We start from the raw sequence: 25,372 nt of genomic DNA, 5'->3' as shown, positions 1-25,372 counted from the left end.
AGCTCAGGCAAACCTGTGACTTCTCGGCAACCCTCTGGGTCACAAACACCTTTCCCAATACAGCTGAACTCCAGCCTCAGCTTCCCCTCATCTGTAAGGTAACATGCAGAATTTTCTGTAGTATCTGGTTACTTTTGAATCATAGGCAAATAGTTCTTTACACTAAATTTCCTTTAGTTTGAGCTGATTTGTGGCGTATATCTGCCAATAATACATATTCGTGTATGGCATATGCAGAAGAAAAGAGAAACTGAATGTGAGAAAGTGTTAGGGAAGAATATTAGTTGTATTAGCTATTTTTTCAGTGCTGCAATCAAGTATTTGATCATATTAGGAAAAAAGAAAATGAAAAACTTCACCTTTTAAGAGTCCCAAGGAGTTATAAGATATCAAAAGTCTCCGAATTTCTTTTCAACTCAAATACTTAAAACTTAAACAGCACAAGAAAAACATCTGAACACAATGTTCTCTTCTTATACTACATGTCATTTCCAAGTGACAATTGAGCTTTTGCAAATCTCATTGGAGGGATTCTAGGTAACTTCCCAGACCTGACAGCATAGTTATTTGGATGAGCAGGAAAATGACAGGTAAGGTGATTTTCTAGAATTAGCTGCTATGTTGACTCAGGTGATTTAACTGCCTGAAGACCAGGTCTGTGGGACAAAGAATTCCAGGCAATTTGGCAGATTCAAGGGCCCACTGGCTGGACGTGTGCTCAGGCTGGCATAGGTACACTTTTCTCTAGCTTTCACACTCACCAATTCACTCAGAAGGGCATCCATTCCTGCCTCAATTCCTACTGGTGTCCCATTACTTATTCCTGGGCTGGCTATGAGGGTCTTTAATAGAAAGAAATTGCTTTCTATCAGTTTATTTACACACACACACACACACACACACACACACACACACACACACACGTGCGCGCATATGCCCGCAGGAGGAAACTCAAAACCCATAGGTTAAATTATCCAAAACCAAGTACATTTGAATCAGACATATACAAAAAAATCTCATAGCTTTAATCTTTATTTTTATATTAATTTTTTATTGCAGTGATTTACTTATTTTGTGCATTTAAGATGGAAGGCATGTGCACCATGTCATGTGTGCAGAGGTCAGATGACAATTTGCAGGAGTCAGTTCTTTCCTTCCATTGTATCATGTGGCTCCCAAGGATCGAGTTCAGGACATCAGTCTTGGCAGCAGGCACCGATACTGTCTGAGACACCTCGACAGCCCATTTTTATCTTTTAAAATGTAAGCACCATTGAAAACCTTATTTCATCAATATCTTTAATAATAATACACATTGATGAAAGGGTAGAACCTTCAACAAACTAGGGGGAGAAAATAGGATATTTATATGCAAAAGAATGAAACTAAATCTTTATCTCTTACCCTGTGCAAAAAAAAAAAAAAAATCAGCTCCAGATGAATCAAAGATCTCAACAGGCAACCAGAAAGTCTGAACCCGCTAGAGGAAAAGGCAAGGCGTACTGTATGCGTTATGGGTGTTTATGGGCTCAACAGGCCATATTTAGGGATATATATCTATATCTATATCTATATATATGTGTGTGTGTCTGTATGTAAATACTATATGCATGCACTCATAACTAATGAAAAGGGGCCATGAGTTTGAGGGAGACCAGGGAGGAGCATGTGAAAGGATTTAGAGGGAAGGAAGAGAAGAGAGAAACATTGTAATTAAATTGCACACTCAAAAATAAACAACAGAAAAGATATAGGTATAAGGAGTTTTTAAACAAGATTCCAGCCATTCCAGAATTGAGGCTGACAACTGACAAATGGAACATCATGAAACAGAAAGCTTCTATTCAGTAAAGAAAATCGTTCATCAAGCAAAGAGGTAGCCTACAGAATGGTGAAAAACCTTCGTCAGCTAATAGAGAATTGATGTCTAAAACACACAAAGAACTCAAGAAATTAAACATGAAGAAAAGAAATAACCCATGTGTCAGGGCCCAAAATGTAAACTGCTGCAGTGTCAGGGCTTCTCCAAAAGATAAAAATGAAACTATGATATTGTAAGACTAGGCCCCCCCCCCCCCCCCCCGAAAGCTCAGGCCTCCAGGATCTCAGCCCAGGACCTCCATCACCCCAATCACCAGGCAGATTTGAAAGCTTGATGCAAACTGCACGAGGCTTTATTATAGTTGTTTAACAAGCTAACCCCATGTTAGCTCGGGTCTTTCATCCACACGCCATGGTGGGTGGCTAGAAAAGACAGCTAGAAGTGGCTGCATAGAGATCTTATAGGGCAGTATAAGGGGAGTTTCTAGGGGTATACACAGGCTCAGGATTGGTGTGCCTCCAGGCTTGGAGGTCTTGCCCTGTGTTGATTGGTCAACTGGTTGTTATGGCCCATAGGCCCTCCCAGGGTGGTTGCTATGCTCTGCACGTCATTGCTGTGCGCTTGTCCATAAAGCACACCCAGAACCGTAAAGCATAGAACCACCAGCTAACTTCTGATTGGTTCCTTACCACGAGGCAGGCATCTGATCTCTTAGTGACTAAGACAAGGTCAAACAAGCACGTGTTCAGCTGTTATGGCTGCTGAAATGGGGAGCTGGTTCCTTCAATATGACCCAGCTGCCCCACTACTGGGTACACATGACAAGGATTCATACGATGGAGCAATGAAGATCTCCATGTTTGTTGCTGTTCTATTCACAATAGCAAGGAAACAGAAGAAGCTGAAATTCAACCAACTAGTGACTGGGATACTGAAGATGTGGTAGATTTACACAGCAGAACACTGCTCATCACTAAACAAAAATGAAATTATGAGATCTGTGGGAAAATCTAAGATACTGGAAAACATCACACTAGGGACTCTAACAGGATGCTACACATCCTTTTCAGATATTCTTTCCAGTTGCCATCAGACACCTGGTGGTGTGGTTTGGACGTATCTTCATGTTGGTGTGACTTTCTTAATGAACAAGGAACATGGCTGATGTTCTGCCTGTGGTACAGCTGCTTCTTGACACTGAGAGTTACTCTTCCATTCCTCTTCTATAACCTTGCCTGTGCCAGGGGCTCTGCCTCAGCCTCTGTATTCCACATGACAATTGACACCTGGAAATTTACAAACAGACTCTAGTGGCCTTGATCATGCAGATTAGTTACTTCCCCACGGGGTGTTCTGGTTCATTCTGTTGCTGTGATAAACACCATGACCAAAACCAACTTAGGGAAGGAAAGGGTTATTTTGGCTTACACTTTCAGAACACACTTCATCATTGAGGAGAGACAGGGTGTGAACTCCGAGGCAAGAACCTGGAGGCAGGAATTGTGTGAGTTGGTTCACTCATGCTCAAGTTCAGTTTCCTTATTTGAAGACCCAGTGAATATTATCCCCCGCCAGTAGGCTACATCAATTACCAATCAAGACAGTCCGTCACACATATGCCTATAGACAAACCCAATGTAGGCACTTTTCAGTGGACTCTTTCCTCTTGGATGACTCTAGTCAGTTATCAGGAGCCAGACAAAGGCCAAACTTGAGTCCAGTGCCTCACATACATTGTCCTCTAACTCTCAAAGCCATCCTGGAGAACACTCCATTTTCTATTATTTCCCGTGTCAGTTACTTAGTTTCCATGACATTTACAAGCCCCCACTGGCTTTTAAGTATCTCAATTCCTGATCTTTCCGTGTGATGCTTTTTCCCATTCCTAGTATCAGCAAGCGCCCTTCCCCCCACCTCTCTTTTTTTTCTTTTCAAAAATTAACTTTGCTTTGAATTTTTTTCTGGGCACATTTAATTCAAGATTGTATTTAATAATTTGTCTTCTCTGCTGCATTCTTGAGGTTAGGATTTTCTTTTCTTAATTTTAGGATTTTCTTGAGATAGATTCTTCTTGGGGACTCATTCTTCAGCTTTTCTTCTATGAGATATGGGTGTTGAAGAAGGTCCCAATAGCTGGGCTGTGGTGTCGCACGCCTTTAATCCCAGCACTCGGAAGGCAGAGGCAGGAGAATCTGTGTGAGTTCGAGACCAGCCTGGTCTACACAAGGTTTTATAGTTATCCTTTTTCTATTGGTTTCTAGCTTGATTTCACTGTAGTCAGAGAATATATTTGGCATAATTTAAATTCTGTGATATGTGCTGAGTTTGCTTATAGGCCATCATTTTTAGACTGTCTATTTTTTAGGATATTCCAGTTGGAAGAGTGTGTGCTTGTTGAAGTGCTGCATGCATCACTTAGGCCATGTTTATTCACTGCTCAAACCTTTTACTCTGTATTGATTTTTCTCGTGGCTTCTATTAGTGTTCAGATCTCTGTCTAAACATGTTTCCTTTCAATTCTATCAGCTCTTGTTTCTCATTACTTGAAACTTTCTCTCAATATAAAATTAGTACAGGGCCTGGAGAGATGGTTCAGTGGTTAAAAGCACTCGATACTCTCCCAGAGGTCCTGAGTTCAATTCCCAGCACCCACATGGCAGCTCACGACCATCTATAACTGTAGTCCCATGGGATCCAATGACTTCTTCTGGTGTGCAAATGTACATGCCTGCAAAACATCCATATACATGCAATAAATAAAATCTTAAAAAAATAAAGTCAGTATAGTTAGAGCTTCCTGTTGCCTGGGCTTTCTAATCATCATGATAGGACTGCTCTATCTCTGGTAATGACAAAAGAGAGCACCATTTTCTATTGGGATAGGTTTATCAGCTTTTCTGTAATAAATATCATGGGTAAGACATATTCCACTCCTTTGTCACATTTTCTGTGGCCTAAAACTTACAAAGTGGGATGTGTATACATGTGTGTGTACATACATATATTGATCCAGCCTGTTTTTTTTCTTTAAAAAAAGGTGATTTAACTTTTTAATCCAGCCTTTTTTTTCAGCTTGAGGATTTAGACAGTTTTTATTTATTATAAATTGCTAACATATTAAAAGCATCAGCTTGCAATTAGGTTTTCTACTATCTAACCTACTCATTCAGTAGTGACCGTGAACTTCATGAATTAGCAGAATTTGACTTGACACTTCCATCATATATACATACTGGGGGCATGGCATAAATATGCACACTCCAATGTCACTGCCTCTCTCTTCTGTCCTGCCCTAGTTTTGCCTCGTGTTTTAATTCCCCATATGTTTTAAGTCCCAGAAGTGAGAGTCTTACCCAGTTCTGTAGCTACAAATACTATCTAGATGCTGGTAACTTCCCAGCCTGTATTTCTGATCCTGACTCTTCTTTATACTTGAAATCAGACCTACTCAATCTTGCTACTTGGCTATGTAGGAAACACAAAGCAGAGCTTGCTAAATCAGACAGCGCATTGCATCTGCCCTGAGTGGCAAGATATTTCTCCTATTAAACTTCCCACCTCAGGAGATGTAGACAGCTTGTACTCTGTCATCCCATAGGGAAGCCCTGACAGCCATTCTTGAGATATTTCCTCATCTCCATCCTCATAGCCAATATATTAAACAATTTCTGCCAGTTCTAGTCCTAACATGTACTTTTGAATATATTTATTTCCTTCTGTCCTCATTAGTCCGGGGAACTTTTGTCTCCTGCCTGGGGTTCATCCACACTCTACCAGCTTGGTCCTCTGCCTCAATTCTCCTCTAGCTCATCCTCCACAAACAGTCAATTAATCTTTAAAAATTCAGATAATTTCCAACAGAGACTGGCTGTTGTGTGATATTTTGATTGCACTCTGATACTCTCAAGACTACCAATAAAGTTAAACCTTGAATCAGAGGGCAGATTCAACATTCGCCTGGCCAGAATTAACTGTAGAGGTTTTGGTGGGCCCAGATTAGGATAGAGAGACACAGGAAAGAATAAGGAGGGGATTAAAAAGATATCCACCCCCTTTCAATCTGGGAAGCATGGAGAGACAGCGTCAGCTGATCATTTCTCTGAAGCCCTGTGGATCTTTCAGGTTTATACCTCAATGTCTGACTCTTGAGATTTATCTAAAAATAGAACAACAAAAGTCAACTGGAATGTTGCAGGAATCATAATAAATATTCTTTAAAAGAATGGATGGATGGATAGATGGATGGATGGATGGATGGATGGGTAGATGGATGGGTTTAGTAGCTTGCTGAAGGTTCTAGAACAGTAGTTCTCAGCCTGTGGGTCATGACCCCTTCAGGGGTGAATGACCCTTTCATAGGCGTCACATATTGATATCATGCATATCAGATATTTACATTATGATTGATAACAGTAGCTAAGTTACAGTTATGAAGTAGCATTGAAAGTAATTTTATGGTTGGGGGCCATCATAACACAAGGTACTGTATTAAAGTTCTCACTACTAGGAAGGTTGAGAACCAGTGTTTTAGAAGCTCTTTCTGACTTCATCATACTCTGAAGCTTTCCTCAGGACCCAGGAATAGTGGCAGCCTTTGCTTTCTAGCTAGTCTTTCTGAAAGCTAACAACTACGCTTTGCCAAATGTCACAATAGGGTCATAGATTGCTTTTAGAGTTTTTTTTTTGTGTATGTGTATATATGTGTTCATGAGTGACTTAGCACAGCCTAACTGCTCTGGTGAAGTCTCCTTGGGGCTTCTGTTTCTTAATTGCAAACACTGTAATATCATATCCTATCTATTTACATATTGTGTGATACAGAAGTTCCCTAACCCATAACTGTTTTGCATTGTAGTTAATGGTCAAAAGGGTTTCTAGGCCCCTTAAAAAAAAGCCTTACAACAAATCTGGAATGATTATACTTCCTGCTTAATAGACGTGTGTGTGTGTGTGTGTGTGTGTGTGTGTGTGTGTGTGTGTGTGTGTGTGTGTTTACCCGATAGATGTGTCAGTCAGTGCTAGAATGGGGAGTGTTTTAGAATAGGGAAAATACTCACCCCACTTGTTCTTTAGGCCCCATAAAAAATTAGGAGCTGTTTTTTGTTTTTATTCAGTTAGCCTGACCCCATGCCCCATTGGGAGTGATGCTGTGTGGTATTAGAAATAGGTCACATGACCCTGCAATGCTAGACAATCACTCTACAATTGAGCTAGACCCCAGCCTTTAGTGTAGGTTTTTTTGTTTGTTTGTTTGTTTTGTCTCACTGTGTTGCTCAGGCTGTCTTCAATCACCTGCACTCAAAAGATCCTTCTGCCTTGGTCTAGTAGCTGGGGTTAAAGGCACCCCTGCACCTCACTGACTTCCAGAGTAATATGATGACATAGCCTGCAGGGGAACCTAAGCAGCCTCACCTGGGCAGCCTCAGGAGAGCCATGCAAGGGGACACAGTGGCTCAGGCTGAGCTTCCAAGGCGGCATGAGCCTCCTCATCAGCTTTGTTTAGGAACAGATTTGTTCATCAGCCTCTTTATTGAATGTAACAGCCTCTAATCAGGGGCCTCTTGTTCTGCACACTGTGTGCGGCCCCAAGGTGCAGGCTTTCTGTGGAAAATTTGGCCTCCTGAGGAAGCATGAGTTAGATTCTGTCTTTCACAAAGCAAGAAAGATTTAGTTGTCACTGAAGTTTTAAGTCATTCTTATCCAATATTTATATGTTGGAATTTTTAACCAAGAAACCCTTTAAGGTATATGTGAGGGAAGCTCCCAGGAGAATGGGGGTAAGGGAGGGGGTGTGTGGCGTTGTCCTTCAAGCCCCAAGCCCCAAGGACATGCTGACCTGGTGCTGTAGGGCTCAGCTCTGTAGGGACCATTTGCAAATTGAAAGGCATCATTTATGGACTAACTTCCCCTTCCAATTCTTCTCCCTTATGGACACTTCTTCTTTCCCCTTCCCTCTTCCTAGAAAATTTCCTGTTATAAATATGCTCATTTTGATTATTTTTAAATTATTATTATTGTTGTTGTTACTGTTGTTTTTGAGTCAGGGTCTCTCTATGCAGTGCTGGCTGTCCTGGAACTCACTGTGTAGACCAGGCTGGCCTCAAGCCCACAGAGATCCTTCTGCATCTACCTCCCAAGTGCTGAGATCAAAGGCATGCACCACCACACCTGGCTAAAGATCCTCATTTAAGAAAAATTGAGAACGTTTCAAAGTTCCTAACAGGTGCTGTATTAAACACTTTCTGTGAATTAACTCTTTAATAGCACTCTGCAGAGCTGCTACTGTTAGCCTACTGTAGAAACTAGGACACAAGTTGTAAGAGGCTAACTATTTCACAGGTTCCAGAGAACAAAGCCAGGAAGGAACATAGTCTTTTTTTCTAGAATCTGAGCATTTGGTCTCACAAGACATACTTCCAACAGACATACCACCACAACATCCATCACCACCATCACCATTATTGCTAACACCATCAGCACCACCATCATCACAACCTTCATCACCGCCATTACTAACACACACACACACACACACACACACACACACACACACACACACAGAGAGAGAGAGAGAGAGAGAGAGAGAGAGAGAGAGAGAGAGAGAGAGAGAGAGAGAGAGTAAAACAGCTGTAATCTTATCACAGATAGATAACCCATACTGACACTCTACAGTGACTCCTGGAAAAGATGAAATGACACGGTGGCTTCCATCTTGCAGATGACTGCTTTTCACTTAGCAACACCATCTGAGCATTTCCCCGCATCGCTGACTGTTCTTCCTCAGCATATTCTCTATGGGATGACTGGCTCCTCATCATGTATAATTATCTTGTGAACCTTTCTCACAGCAGCTGCTATGGCAACCTGAGGGAAACAGGTCTGGAAAACGATGGGTTGGCAGAAGAAATATCCCACTTTAAGTCTGTTTCTATTGAGGTCATGACCACTTACTAGCAAAATGCCACCACTACAACTCACGTACCTCTGGCCTCGAAACTTTCTGTCAAATTGTCATAACTGTGGTGCAAGCACACATTGAACAATCATGTGTGTTCTGTCTGGTTGTAATGCTACAATGCAGTCATTTCACAGTTATTTTACATTTTGCCATATATTTAGTTTGCATGTGACATTTGCTGAAGATGAACCAAAGCTTAACTTGTTATAATCATTCTACAAGATTATGCTTCTCCATTTCCCTTCTAGAGTGGTTTAATTGTGGTCCCCTCAAAATGCTTGGAGCTTAATGGCCAGGGTGACAGTATAAATAAGTGGGGACTACAAAGTGATTAAGTCATGAGGAGCCATTTGTGAATGGGACTAAGGCCCTTATAGGCTTGATGGAGACTTGGCATTCCCTGGCCATTCCTGCCTTCTGCCCTGAGATGACACAGGAAGAAGGCTTTCACCAGCTGCCTGCACCTCCACCTTAGATTTCCCAGCCTCTCTTGCAGTTTTAACTATGGCCAAATAAGACAGCTTCAAACCTTCTTTCAAAGAAAAATGATGTCAGCAAAAAGCTGCAAGAGAGGCAATCAAGCATCCATGCTCTTAACCTTCTGCTGAGGAAAGAATCACTTCATGCCTCTGCCTGTCTCCATTAATTAGCCACATGGATGAAGAAGTTGGACACCTCAGCAAACTGCAAGGCTCCCTGCCCATCCACCTGGACAAGTGACCATGTGGAAAGGCATACCCAAAGTGAGGCACTCAGCTCTGATCTCCACTGGGGCTTATTAAAAGAAATACTGACAAGCCAAAGTACTTTGAATTCCAGCAACCCTTCTAATGCCCTTTGGAAGGCACCATGCGTATTTCCACTGGATCAGCACCTGTGTTAGCTTTCTGTGACTATCACAAGCAACTAAGGCAAATAACTTGTAAGAAGAAAAGTGTCATTTTGCTCAGTTCCAGTTGTTCCTAGATGATGATCTAGCCCATGGCTCCATTTTGGACCTGTGCTGAAGAATCACATCATGGTAGAAACCTGTGGTGGAGCAAAAACTTGTGGGGGAGGGGGCTTCTGGCCAGGAAATATGCCAGACAGAGGAAGAGACCAGAGTCCCATGATCCCCTTTAAATGCACTTGCCGCTGCCACCCATAAACCTCCCACAAAGCCACACCTCTTGATGGGCTACACCACCATGCCATTAGCATCACTCTGAAGATGGGCCTCTTAGCACAAGCACTTAGGGGAGACAGTCAACTTTAGCATTATTGCCAACGTGTACAGCATTTACATATTCCAATGCTTGTCCCACCATCTGGCAACTAGTACAGCCACTGAGAACCAGCTTAACTTGTCATTGTAGGGCATCACTTTTTAGTGGACTTCTCTTATGACAGAGAAAGATATCCCTTTGAAATTCCCCAGATTTTTATTACATTGGGTAAAATCTTTCAGTTCTTCCAAATCTTCTCATTTTAAACTTGGCAACTTAATGCAGTGCACATTCTCCTTTTACAAATAGATAAATTCTTAGTGTTATAGACACCGGGGAGATATGGAAGAGCTGCAAGACCCTCTTCCATAGGCAGGCTTGAGTTGTTTCATCAAACACTTCTTTATTGCCTAGGTATGCTGAACACCAAGGATCCTTCTTGCCCTTATTAAGTTAAAGTCTAGAGGTAGTAATGGTGGTGTGGTGACAGCTAAGAGGGGGGATGTCTTGGGAGGAATGCAGAGGAGCCCAGGGTTCAGCTGGAAGGATGGAGGAAGGATGTAGAGTCATTCCTTTCATCCACCATTTGAGTTTCATATTCTATCTGTCTGTCTGTCTATCTATCTATCTATCTATCTATCTATCTATCTATCTATCTATCTATCTATCTATCATCTATCTACTTACTTATTCTCCAGTTGAGGTTTCCTTCTGCTACCCAATGGCCTGAACCTCAGGGCTCAAGTAGTCTTCCTGTCCCAGTCTCCTAAAAAGCTAGAACTATATGTGAACTACACCTGGCTTCACAGTGTTGTTTATTCCCAATCCTATCTCAGACCTATGCATTATTTACTTAATTATATTTAAGTCAAATGTAAAGTTACTCAGTTTGTAACTTAGCACTGCCTTAAGTCCCTGTATTTATAAAAATAACATGTCTGGCATGTTAGTGACTTTATCACAATATTTAGTAAATGAAAACATTTACATTTTTAAAAAAATGAAAAAAAAGAACCCTTAAAAATCAACTCACATACCACTTATGAAATTGGTGCTCTTGATTGGGTATAATACTAAAGATAACAGCAAGCATATGAAAAATGTTCAGATAATCAAGGAAAGAGGGAATTTCCTTTTTTAATTTTATCTGTCTTAGTAGCATCCTTTTATATGGAGACTGAAACACAGCAAGGGTAGAGTGGGGGAAGAATGGTTTGGAGGCCATTGGTACTTGTGCCAGAGACAGGATATAAAAGCCCAAATTGGAATAGAAATTTGGGAGGGTTGTTTTGGCCACAGTCTGGGTTGTGAAACACCCACAGGACTCAGCAAACACCTTGAAGTCAAGCTGGTGCCTACCTAGAATCATTGCACAAACATAAAGAAAGGGGACCCATGGTCTTCTCAAAGATGTCCTGTAAAACATAGAACTGGACTTTGTTTTCACTAGAAGATCACAGGGCTAGGGAGGTAAGTTGTAAGAGCAGAAATGAACCCAGTATAGGCCAAGGCATGAAATACCAAAGTAATGTGTCACAAATTACACCAATGGCCCAAGAAAATGTCATTTGTCTAACTCCCATATCCTTCAGGGAAGTTACTATTGTCACCATTTTATTGACAAGGACACTGAGGCTCAGAAAAAAATAATTTACCTGAGATTGCACTCCACAGTAACGGCAGGTCCATCATTCCAGTACCATCTATGCATACGGCACAAAAGTACATTTGTATAAATGTTATGCTGGTCATTGCCAGACAGCATGAGTTCTCTGAGGTAAGATACATGAAGGAGGAGCAGTGCCTGCTCTACTAAATATTTCAGTGTACTATGAAGGGAAATAGAAAACAGAGTTCTTTGAATGCTAATGGTCAGATATGAAACATGTACCAGCCTTTATGTTCTGTGGCATGTGCCCAAATGACATCACCTTTGGAGAGGGTGGAATGAGAGCAAAGGCTGGCAGAGAATCACGCCTGGGTGACATTAGGACATCTTGACCTTAATCTGGGTCACTGCCAGGACAGATTGAAGAGATAGCAGAGGCTTCAGCTCAAGGATTCCACACTGTGTAGAAGGCCATCAGAATAGGGCTTCTCTGTGACAGGAGAACACTGGGGCTTTTGAGCGTCTTTTCATTGGCAACCTTCCAGACAGTGGAAGTTGGAATAACATGGCATGACCTCTAGGGAAAGTTCCAGAATATACTTCTCAGTGTTGATATAAAGTTAACAGACAAGCTTGCCTACCTGAGTGTTAGATGTAGGAATAATTGTAAATCAGTATGACCTAAGTCACACACACTGCCACAGTCACCACAGTATCTTAAATTATACTCTACTCATTTGGAGTAAGTGGCTCAAAAGGCATTGCAAAATATTCAAGTTGGAAACCATGGCAACTTTTATTAATTTTAAATTTGAACAACTCTAATCTCAGACATAAAATGTTTTCCCTTGAAGTCTCCTTAAGTCCATATAGTGGTTGTGAAAATGAAAATGAGTTATCATTGATGAATGAGTACAGGTTCCTTGAACTCACATAAGGCAAGGTGAGGATTGCCTTTGGAGTTTGATAACAAGATGCAGAAAGTCACTGTTTTTTTTTTTTTTTTTTTTTTTTTTTTTAAATACACAGCAAAAAGAAAGCCAAACATACTAACTTTTAAACATGATGTTACTGGTGAAAGGACTCTTGTCTTGTTTCACTTTTAATTTTTTTTGTTTGTTTACTTGGTTTGTTTTTTGAGACAGGGTTTCTCTGTGTAACTGTCCTGGCTGTCCTGCAGCTCTCTCTATAATCTGTAGACCAGGCTGGCCTTGAACTCACAGAAATCCACCTGTCTTTGCCTTCCCAGTGCTGAGATGTGAGCCGCCACCACCTGGACACATTTAAAGATTGATGTAAAGTCAGGCACATGCCTGGAATTCTAGTATTTAGGAGGCTGGAGCTGGATGACTACTGTGAGTCCTAAGCAAACCTGAGCCACACAATGTGTTCTAAACCAGTCTGAGCTACACTGTGAGACTGTTTCAGAAAGCAAACACAAGATAAATGACATCAAATTCTGACTTAAATCAATGAATTATGACCCACAAGTAGACATCAATAAAACATCTGCTGTTGAAGATGTTGCAGCATTCAGTAGGGCCCCATGGCTGTCAGTTGTTCAGCAGTAGAGGGAAGGTTGTCTACAGAGTGCACCTGCTAATGAGGGAAGTCCCAAATGTCATTTCTATTCAAACCACAGATTGCATCTGTGTGAATCACTTCATGAGGTCTTAGTCACAAAGGGTACAGATGACATGATGCAGAGGATGCAGAGCCTGAGCACTGTCAAGGTGATGGAGAATCTACTGGAGCACATGTGCACTGTTTTCACAACAAAGGGTAATATAATTGAGAAAGGTAGAGTGGTGCACACCTAGAATTGCAGCTATTCCAGAGCAGGAGGATTGTTCCAGCTCAAGAATTCAGGGCTAACATGGGCAACACAGTGAAAGCCCTCTTCCTTAGGTTTTTATTTTTAAGAAGACAATATGAGCAAAAAGAAAGAAAAGTGAAAATCCTGGAACATTAACTTGAAAACCACATAGCAACATCTGAAGACCTATCTCCTGCATCTATCTATGTATCTATCTATGTATCTATCTATGTATCTATCTATGTATCTATGTATCTATGTATCTATGTATCTATCTATCTATCTATCTATCTGTCTATCTATCATCTATCTACCTATCTGTTTATTCATTCTTCTATTGGCCATGATATAAAACTCCTCCCAAACCCACATGTAGACATTTATCTTCTTGCGGTGATAATAAGAAGTGGGTCCTTTGGGAAATTTCTGTGAAAAACATGTCCACCACTGTATTGTGTTTCATATGATAACACAGCAGGGAGAGACTGGAACAAGGCTCTATCTTAGACGTAGAGAAGAGGCCCTTGTCAGACACCATTGTGAGTGCCTTGAGGCTGAAGTTTCAGACCCCCACATTGTGAGAATAATTTTTGTTCTTTATAAACTTATCACTCTCTGGCATTTAATTAGAGCAGCATAAGCCAACTAAGATACAGTCTGTCTGTGCGTCATTCATCCACCCATTCACCTACCCATCTACCCATCATGCATCCATCCACCCATAATCCATCCATCCATCATCCATCTATCAACCCATCTACCCACCCACCTATCCAGTCATGCATCTATCTATCTATCTATCTATCTATCTATCTATCTATCTATCTATCTATCTATCTTTTTATCCCTTATTGACAAGCCTCATCCTCTTGTTTCTCATAGCATATTTGATTCTCTTCTTTATTTCCTGCAAGTACAATTCTTTGTGGATAGCTTTATAACTTTTTGTGTATGGACCTCTATTTTTGGACAAAACTTTAAAAAACTTTCCTGAAAGGCTAATTTCTTCCTAAAATGTTTAAAGCTCTTTCTTAAACAAGGTACTAAAAAACAAATTTTAAAAGACTTCAGAAAAGCTATTTCTAAGATGTAGTAGTTATTATTTAATGTGTGTCTACTGAGGAGTGGGGGTAGAGATCAGTAGTACTTGGATTTCTAAGATTTATATGTCTTGTGCATATACACGAAGCACCTACTAAAATCCAGGTATTCCTCACTCTAGACACACACAGATACTATTGCTTCACCAATGTAAAAGCAAACTATGTGCTTTCCTATTGGGATAGTAACTTCTGTTATGAAGAAGACATAGACTTGAAAATTCAGACAGCTCTTTTTCTATGAGACACAATGGCTGTCATTGAGTTTAGACCTTAGTTCACAGCAGAAGGGAAACCAGGTCCGTGTCAACAGCTTTGTTGATTCTCATTCAGCAATGTCCAGGACAATATACTCTGCCCCTAATGCCTCCTTGTTTTAACTTTTGATTTACAAGGTTTTGCAAGTAAGACATGGTACCTCTTAGGTCTCCTCTTCCCCCATTTATACACCCAAGGACATGCAAGCAGATTTATTGAGGAAAGTATCCTGAAAACTGCAAATACAGTCCTATCCCCCAGTTAACCAAAGGGAATCCCTTCCTAAAGACTGTGTCAGATAGAAAATACTCGGATGCTAGGGACTCAATTTGAATCTATTTTTAAATGAGAAAAGTAATAATACATTCCAGAGCCATGCTGACTGTATCTGAACTGGGGATTGTCTAGTTTTAAAAAGCTAATTGAAAAAAAAAACTAATTGAAAATTTTCAGATCCAGCAATACCTCATTTATATTTAAACTTTCCTACACGCAGAAGAAAACCAACAGCTATAGGTCTAGTAGCTCATGCCTGGAACATCAGCAGTCTGGGCACAGGCAGAAAGACTGCTGCAAATTTGAAGTCAGCCTGGCCTACATAGTGAAGCCTAGGATAGGCAGGGCTGTATAGTGAGGTTCTATCTCAAAGATCACAACAAAACAAAACAGAATGATAGCATTGGTCATAATAACATGGTGATAGATTTTATGGTAAGTTTCTCCAAAGCCCTGTGTCAGGACAGCTTGGTGTTCGGCTTGTGGTGCTGTTTGGGGTGGGGTGGAGCCTTTAGGTGGCCTGAAGGTGTAGAGGAAGGGAGCCTACATCACTGAAATCATGCCCCTGAAGCTGAACAACCTCCTCTGCCATTTGCTTCCACTCTTAACTATTCACCAAAGGCCCAGTGCAATAGGGACAAGTGACAATGGGCTCGACTATGAAATGATCTGTCCAAGTAAAACTTTTCCCTTATCATGTTATCTCAGGTATTTTGTTAAGCAATGCAAGGCAGACTATACAATGTTGACGTGTATATCCAACTTTTGGTCTTTTATTTCCCTATTGCAATCATTTTATTTTATTTTATTTTATTGAGACAGGGTTTTCTGTGTAACAGTACTGCTGTCCTGGAACTCATTTTATAGACCAGGCTGGCCTCGAACTCACAGAGATCTGCCTGCCTCAGCCTCTGAGTGCTAGAATCAAAGGCACTTGTCACCATGCCCAGCTTCAGTATGTTTTCCGCCACTTGGGCTTACTTACTTGTGTCACTCTGTCCTACTTTAGAAACTATTATCACTTTATGATGTAAGAAGAGTCTCGAGTATGCATGCTGCTCAAATCACAGACAGCTGAGACCCAGTGCAGCTGGGTCAAACAAGGAGACTCACCGAGGACATTGCCCTGCCCCCTTCCTGCAGCTTGAACATTTTCTCTGGTTTTCAGGTGGCAATCTTTTCTACACATTAGCCGTTTTGCAGAGGAAATGCTGAGAAGATGATTTTACAAAATATTTAAAAAATATTTGGAATTGGGAGTCCAGCTAGGGAGGATTGCAGGAAAAGAAAATGAAGCTCCATGTGGCCGAAGTTAGGGCACACTGCAGAATGGATGTGTGAGTGATGTTTCTGTGGAATTATCTATCCTACAGTCAGGAATCATAGTGCTGCCAAGATTACTGGACCCAATTGTCTTACTGAAAATTACATAACTCAAAGAGGATTTCTATTTGATTGGCAAGAGAGAAATGGAAACCTGGTACTTGATTCCCTTGAAGTGGCTCTTTTCTTCTGATCAAATTATTGATGTGTGCAGTAAAGTCTGATTCTTCTTGACTAAATATCATTTAATGGTCAGCAGATTATTTCTCAGAAACCAATATACAAAACACTACTTTCAAAATCCCAGTAGCATTAGTTCATTAGTTCCCTCACTTAAGAGCTATAATCAGGGGCGGTGGTCATAGGAGAACTAAAAACATATTAAATGGGATGTACTAAAGAGAAAGAAACGATTTATTATTTTAAGTGAAATTCAAGGTATTGTCACAGAATGTCCGCAGTAAAGTAGCATCAACCTTGGCCTTACCCTTTAATTTCAAGGCTTCTAATACCTTTGAATCAGCGGTCACGTCGCTCACCAGCTTGATTTCAATATTTTGTGACGTCAGTTGGAGCAATTTCTCAAAGAGACGTTGACCCTGGGAAGAATATTCAGAGACAAAGGAAGAGAGAAACCTAAATGTTTGCCATTTGGAGTTGGTATAAATAAACCTTTTAAACTTTATGTATTCAGTTTGTAAAAGGCAAGTGCTTCGATGACAGATATTCACAGATGTGTGAAATTCTCTGAGTTTCATGACCAGAATAGAAACAGGAGCGTAGATGGCATTCTGTCTTATTGCTGTGCAATCCAGCAATCTGTAATAATAATTTTAATAACAGGATACACATTTCCTTCCCTTTTGCTTTTAAAGCTGTAGCTATCTGCACATAAAGAGGCAGTGAAAAATATTCAATAGCTACAGTTTGGCCCAGAAAGACCAACTGCTTTTCTAATTTACAAACTGTGCTTTTTAATCTCACTGATCTCCAGTTCCTTCCTTGTGAATACAGACTATACTTACTTTGAAAGGTTTCTATAATGTCAGCAGAGATCATCAAAACTACTGTGGGTTGACTTCATCTTGTCTAAAACCTATTTCACTGAACAGAACAAATGTCTTATATTACATATAATATAGGTGTTATATTATAGAAATATTTACATTTTATAACACATGCAAAATACTTCAGTCTCTAAAGCACATAATCTTTGTAAGATTTATTTCAGGTAGACTGTAGTGATGGTGGGTTCAGGCATGATTTTATCTCCGGAGATGATGCTGCAATATCATAGTATTTTTTTTCCCTCTGGGTTTAGATAGACACTTCTTATCTTAAAAAGGAACTGGTCTGTTGTTATTGACTTTTCATGTTTGTTTGTATGGACCTCAAACACAAATACCTTCAAAGGGGCCAGCTAGATAATAAGGCTTAGGTCTTAATGGGCCCCAAGTGCACCATTAAGCTTACCCTATCTTGATAAAAATCTGTGGTTGGCAATGATTATTTATAAAGGATTTGGTGATTGGGAGGAGTTGAAGAAGCAAATGAGGATGCAAATGGAGAGTCAAATGAGGATGCAAATGAGGATGCAAAGAAGGATGCAAATGAGGACCCAAGCAGTGATTCCTGAAAAACCTCCTTATGGAGGAGAAAGATCAAAGATTAAAAGCCTAACACTCCAAGGAACTGGTGTGACAGCTGACAGCACAAAGGGGTGTCTGGCACCTCTAGACTGCAGCTGGCCAGCAGCCAAAGGTCCATATCCCCTGGGTACTGGAAGACACCCTTTGCCTTGCAGCCTGTTAGTAGAGGTGAAGGTTGTCCAATGTGGAGCTCACCTCAGACTCTCAAAGTTCTCAGTACCCCAGAGCCTGGGAGCAACATCATCCCAACAGACAGTATGGGGAGATGCATAATTGACAGATGCAAATGCCTTTTAACAAGGCCTAAAAAGAAAGGGAAGTGGGGGAGGGTGACCCACAGCAGCTGGTTTGCTGCTCTTGATATGTGGGGCTATTTTTTTTTCTTACAATTTATCATCTGTGTTTATTTGGGTATGTGTGAGTGTGAGCCACTGCGCTACATGCACACGGGCTGGTGGAAGCCAATTGGAGATCCCAGATGTCCTGGAGCTGGAGTAACAGGTGGTTGTGAGCTGTTGGACATAGGTGCTGGGAACTGAACATGACTCTGGAAGAGAAGCAAGTGCTCTTAACCACTGAGCCTCCTCTCCATTCCCCTTGGAGTGTGAATTTTAAGTGAGGGCCTAGGCAACTAGAGGCTTCATTCACTGTAGGAGGGCACATCGACATTGTGGAGCTCATGGCTCTCTCTGTTCCACTTAAGCAAGTGTTGTCTGCAAGGGGCAGATCGACACCCCACCCCTCACCCTGAATCAACATAGATTCAGGTTGTATTTTCCCCTTTCACACAAAAACCTGCTTCGTGTCTTGGCAATATCCTTATAGATAGTGGGCCAGTATTTTTTCTTTAAGAGTCCAGTCTAGGAAAACCCGAAGTGAAAGCAACCCTGGACAAAAGCCATCCTCTTTATACAACAAACAGCACAGTAAATGTGGTAACGAAAAGGAACGAGGAGCTTTTGTCTCAATCATCCTTTTGCAGGATTCTCATAAGGCACTGTGTTGTTTTTCTGCCCTTCTGATTCAGAACAGCACACAAAGCCACACTCAGGTCTTATCACTCTATACCCACATGTCACTCCCACCATATTTTGTGTGGAGCACGTGTTGCTTTCAATGCATCATTATTTCCAGCCAGTGCTTTTAGACCCAGTCACCACATCTCGCTCACATGTACATACATTGTTCTGAGTCAGGGGCATGAATGGGTCACCAAGGAAAAGTAAACAACATGGCACAACCTAGGCTGTGCATTCCTCTGAGCCTATAGGAGTTAATTACATTGGAAGTCCACAGTGTAGTGGGAATGACTATAATGTTTTTCTTGAAGTCAGTTAACTCTGAACAGGTCGCCTACGGAGTACGTAAGCAGAATGAGTACACAGTTATAAATAACCTCAAAGCGTATTATTAACTTGGTTATGGGTTGGGTGAAAGGTTGATGTTTTAAATAGTGTTTTCCAGAAAATCCATTCCCACAGCAGCAGAGTTAGAGTCTGGGGGCAGGGGAAGGACCTGATGGGTGTTTTTCACTCCACTCAAATGACCCAGAGATATTTGTTCTTCAAGAGGCAAGACAGGCACCAAGGCAGCAACCCCAGGTCTGGAGCTGAGAGGAAGGAACTGATGGGAAACTGCTCTCCACTTATCACAATGGAGGACCATTGTGAGTAAGTCCTTCCAATTTACCTTTTTCAAATGCAAAGAAGAAAAGGCTACCAATATTTTGATAAAGAGAAGCATCAATAGATGCAAGTGGATTCAACACAAAAGGCATGATGTTTGAGCATCACCATGGCTTGAGTGTTGAGTGTCCTCCAGAGTCTCATGTGTTACTGTCCAGATCTCCTACAGGAGGAGATGGGTACATGAGGAGGTGGGGACTAGTGAGAGGTCTTCAGATCTTTGTGATGTCCCTTTGTGAGTGGGAGACATCCTTTCCCCTTTCTATTTTTGTTGTATGTCCAACAGCTCGGTAGTATTGATCTGCCTTAAGCTTCTAAACAGTAGAGCCAACTGACCATAGCTTCCACTTTTCTACACTGTGAGTTAAAATAAATATCTGGTCTTTATAAATTGACAATTATAGGTATGCATCCAAGGGATGGAAAGTTGACTGACATAAACATAGTGGGCACCTGATGGTGTAGAAGCCAGAAGCCTGGACCATATTACAGTGTGAGTTCTCCAAGTTGGTGAGATGTGGTTGGGATGGAAACTAGGACTTGAGCACTAACTTAGATGAGTAACCCAAGGACACTAGAGCCATGGTTCAGGTTCAAGCTGGCAGCCTGAGGACAAAGTGCTAGAAGTATGTCAAAGAATTCATGTGCATTTATATTTATATACACATGTGCATGAATACATGCATGTCCATATATATGTGCACACATATAAACACACATAAACAGAAGGAGAATAATCTGGTGGGCATGGGGAATATCCAGTTAATCAATGCACTGGGAGAAATAAGAAGCGGATAAACTAAGTCTGAAGAAATAGGAAAAAAAAAAACTATCCAATCTAGGAAAGACCTAAATCTAGGAAGAGCTGAAAACACATTTGATGGTAGAGAAATACCTGGATCCCTCTGTAAAGCAGCCGGGCATCAAGGATTGAAATTCTTATGGGCCTGTGGCAAAAGGAAGGAATAAAGTGACTCAGACAGGAACTCGTATCTGATTGACAAGGAACCAATCAGCCACAGCACTGAGTTCCCTCCAATGGACAGATGATAGCCAAGAATGTTGTGCCTGTGCATGAACTTTACATGTGGGGGTGAAAGAGAGAAGTATCTGCACATATGTAGAGATTTGGCAACTTTCCTGTGTCGGGGATATTCGATCACACTGTGAACCCTGAGACTGAGGAAGGATGTGCTCTTTGGGAGATGCCAGCAAGGAGAGAAGGTTAGATAGATACTCCTCAACCTCTCTGAGCTAGGAGGTTTTCACCCCAGCTTTTGAGTCCTGAATTTTATTTACAAATAGAACGATAGAGAGAGACTTAGTTAAAGCTATCTTTAGCAGCAGTGACAGAGCCAGTGCCTGTGGGAACAGAATTCCCACCAGGCTGTGGCCTGAGCAGCAGGGTCCTTGCCAGAGAAGCAGCCTGGTAACTGGAGAGTTGCAATTGCTGACTGAAATAGCAGTAGATTAAGATGAAGCCACTATGCTGAAAGATAAAACAACATATTGGGCACTACTCCTGCCTGTATACCCCATATGAGGGAAGGCTTTAAGGACGGACACTAACTAAATAGAAACAAAATGAAACAAAGGCTTCTGGACACTGAGTATGGAGGGGAAAAATGGGTGGGGCATAATATTTTCCGAATTAATATTAAATGCATTTGCTAAATAAAGATTGTTCATAGAAGAGACACATTATGTAAAACAGGAGCAGGTGCATCAGAAACCCTGAAACAATAGACTGCAAAGAATTAAAATTTCTCCAGGGAATCCTTTCAGTGTGAGTCTTGGTGCCAGAGAAGCAGCTGTCTCCTGTGTAATGAGTCTATATGTGAGTGTGAAATATCAATCGTAGTTTGCTGTAGTTTTCAGATATTTTATAGCAGGAGGCTATTTCCAAATAATGAGATATAATGAGAAAAATTCTAATTGTCCTTTTTTTTTTTTTTTTAAAAAAAAGGAAGTACTAAGCCACAGATGTTAATGCATAATCCTTGCACTCAGTCAGTTGAGGAAGGGGGGTTGCCGCAAATTCAAGGTCATCTATGGATAGCTAGTGAGACCTGGTTTCCACTCAAAACGTCAAGGCAAAAGTAACAAACATAACAAAGTGAAGGAAGTAATGAAGGAAGGAAGGAAGGAAGGAAGGAAGGAAGGAAGGGAGAGAGGGAGGGAGGAAGGAAGGAAGAACTAAAAGAAGAGCTATTGTAAAATAGGAAATGCATAGAGGGGAAAAGAGAAAACAAACAACCAAACAAACAAAGCCCTGGGTCTCATATAAGACAAGCTTAGTCTTCACTTGATTCAGAGAATTAGGAAGAATGCCTTTGGAGCCATGATTTATTGACTCCTACATTACTGGCTTTGGGAGAAATCACACAGGTTAAAGACCTGCCAAGAATGTTACTTATGCATTTATATCAGAATAATGATCTCCCTCGGAAATATACTGGAGTACAAGCAAGAGCATAATCATAATTAGTCAACAGATGGGGAGAGAGGAGCATGGAGAAGCAGCAGAGAGTGTCCAGAAAGAATAGACTGGGGGAGGAGAGAATCCACAGGGGCCTGAGAACTGCAGAGCAGCAAAGGGAAGAGGCAGGCCTTTCTAGGCGCATTCTCTTGCAGCCTCTTGGGTGGCTGTTCTTCAAATCCTGAGTATTTATAGGTGGTTTGAGGGTCCCCCTTGTTGCATTTCAAGTTTTACTACTGTGTATTTGATTTCGTATTTCCAGCAAGCAGCATAGTTCCTCTATAAATGTCTGCTCAATGAAGGCACATTCAAAATCATTTGTTGTCACATTTTTTTAAGTGGAAGATTGCTGACGTAAGTAAGCATTTGCTGAGCGTTGATGGTGTGGAGCTGGGGGAAGATGCTATTTTGAAGCAAGAGTCACTCTTCCTCCTAGGCTAAGCTGGCTTCTGCCGACACTGCACCAGGACTCTGCTGACATCGTGTTTGGTCTGGAGATGACAGTTAGTTCTCAGGAAGCATTTACGGTTTGACATTAACCCCCAGCTCTCTGCTCATCTTGGCCATACACTAGACAATCAAGACACAGGGATAAATACCCTCAGGCTCCAGAGTCCAGGAATCCATGGGTTACTCAAATGTAAGCTGCTGTCTAGTCACTGAGAGAACAATTGTAACACACAGGATTAAGCTGAAATGGGTAAAACTCAGGCTGACAAGTCAGGTGGGGAAGGGACCAACCTAGGGCTGTCCTAAAACATGAAAATCAAACCATGTTTATTAGACTGGCACATTTTCCATCAGTGATTCTCAGTCTTGGGTGCCCAGTGGACTCCTCTAGTCGTTTTTGGTCTCTTTCCAAGTGTTATAATGTAAAGGTGTTCCAGGGGAGGGAGATAGAGAGGCACACCCATATATTTTCAAGGCCCCCAGGTTATTCTGGGCAGTCATGGTTGGAAACTGCCACATCAGGAGTGGGGGCTGGGGACCTGCAGAAGAAAAAGCACGTTTGTCCTTCTCCTTTCTTCATCTAAACCTGAAGGATGTCGAAAGTGCATATTCTGGGTAGGATCTTGTCCTCTTCACAGGCTAAAGTCTTTGTGGGAAGGCAGGTATTATTGCTGCTTTACAAAAATTCAGAATTGGATGTCCATGAAATTTAAGGTCCCACGTGTGAAAAACAAAAGTAGTGTTTTGAACTCTGTTTCATTTGTTTCATAAGTATTAAATCAAATTCACAAGACAATATGAGGCAGCCATTATTCTATTTGTTTTATAGATGAGGAAATTAGAATCAGAGGCATTACGACATTTGTTTGATGTGGTCTCAGCTCTTAAACCACTGGGCATATCAAGTATATCAAATGCCAAGTCATATACCTACAGTATGCTGAAGCCCCGCCCCCATGGCTCCCTGCAGTCACCGGCACATACCATAATGAAAAGACTGTGGTTATATTAGTCATTTTTTATATTATAACAAAATGTAAAGGCAAACAAGGATTTACTTATCTGTGTGGCTTTTACTTTGGGAGCTTCTCCAAACAATGGGTCCTTAATTTTGGGCTCCAAGTGAGGCAGCACCTCAGAGTGGGAACACATGTCTGAAGAAGCCACTCACCATATGAGCCATGAGTCAGAAGAAGATGAAAAAATTAGCATCCCACAATCCTCTTTAAGGGTCGGGGTCACACCCTCAGGGATATAAGGACTTCCCTCTAGCTCCTCACACTTCAAAGGTTCTGCAGCTTTCTAATGGTCCCCAGTGCTTGAGACTGTCATCACGACAATGTAGATAGGCCTGAAGGACACTGAGTTCAGTGAGACAAGTCAGTCACAGAAATAAGGACACTGATGGTCTCCCTCATTAGTGAAGTCTAAGAAAACAGACCTCATAGAAGTTGACAATACAAACAGTGGTTAGCAGAGACTGGAGGGAGAATAGGGTTGGGGAAATAGGGGATAAGGGGACCAATAACACCAATAGGTATGATTCCATTGTTTGGCAAGAGGAACAAGTTCTATTGTTCTGTGTCTCACAGGGTGAGTACAATTAACACTAGTGCTTTCCTTACCTCAATATAGCTAGAAGAATTTGGAAATGACGGAAGAAATGGACATGCTAATTTCTCTGAGCTGATCATTATAATCCATATATCACAGTGCCTCATAAATATGTACAAATATGTGCCAGCCCCCCCAAAAAATCTTAGATAGAAGAGATAATAAATCTATAACCTCTAACACCACTAAATAGTAGTGGGTTCCAGAATAGTTATTTATTACAAATTGGATCCTGACTGTGCATATAAGGGGTTGAAGAGACATCTTAAGGCTTGAAGAAGGAATGGAGAACAGCTGAAGTCAGTAGGGACAGACATGAAAGGGAGAGATGCTTAAAGTCACTGATGATGGAAAACTGAGGAGATGGAAACTGGGAACGAGGGGTACCGGAGTTCATAGACCCACAGATGATGTCACTAAATGGGGGATTATGGAATGATATGAAAAGCAATTACAATAGAAAATGTCAGTATCACTTATGAATAAATCATAGGACAGTTGTGCAACAAGCACAAGTCCAAGCTTTACAAGCTAGAGGAAGCAAAGGCTCTTGGATATTGGCTAAGCCACAGCAAGAGTTAGCTGGAACATTACTACCATGAGGAAGGAATGGGCAAGCTACCAGGTACTCCTGGAGATAGGAGCCACCACAGGCATAGCCTTGTGAGTCAGGACAGCAGGGTACATCCTTTGCCATGTAGCATGGGCTGGCCTCAAGTTCTCCATTCTCCTGTTCATTGAGAGTGTAGGCATGTGCCACCAAGCCTGGCTTGTTTTGATTTTAATCCTGCAAATATAGACTGAAGTTGGAGATTATTTTCTAATAAAATCATACTTTTCTAAGATCAAATGCATCAAAAATATCATCAGCTAAAAACTTTATGGGATGGATAATTTTATATCAACACAAGCTATCTTAACTGAGGAAACTTAACTAAGAAAATGTTCCCACCAGATCAGCCTATGGACAAACTTTTGGGGGCATCTTTTCTTCTTGATTGATGATTGATGTAGCAGGATCCAGCTCACTGTAAGAGGTACTACCCCTGCTGTGTAAACCATGGGGATAAAGTCAGTGAACAGAATTCCTCTATGGCCTGTTACTTTAGTTCCTGCCTCCCAGTTCCT

The 25,372-nt window shown here is 41.3% G+C and overlaps 1 protein-coding gene across 1 annotated transcript in view; it reads right to left on the bottom strand.

Moving 5' to 3' along the window:
• The window catches only part of Pld5 (phospholipase D family member 5), a 295,636-nt gene that overhangs the window by 86,462 nt on the left and 183,802 nt on the right, over nucleotides 1-25,372 (bottom strand). The window contains exon 4 of the mRNA XM_035445305.1: nucleotides 16,855-16,966. Within this exon, the coding sequence (XP_035301196.1) occupies nucleotides 16,855-16,966 (112 nt within the window). The remainder of the gene's footprint in view (nucleotides 1-16,854; nucleotides 16,967-25,372) is intronic.

The sequence above is a fragment of the Cricetulus griseus genome, chromosome 5, assembly GCF_003668045.3.
Source record: "Cricetulus griseus strain 17A/GY chromosome 5, alternate assembly CriGri-PICRH-1.0, whole genome shotgun sequence".
Classification (NCBI taxonomy): domain Eukaryota; kingdom Metazoa; phylum Chordata; class Mammalia; order Rodentia; family Cricetidae; genus Cricetulus; species Cricetulus griseus.
Note: the sequence above shows the minus strand (reverse complement) of the source record. Positions and strands in the feature narration are given on the sequence as shown.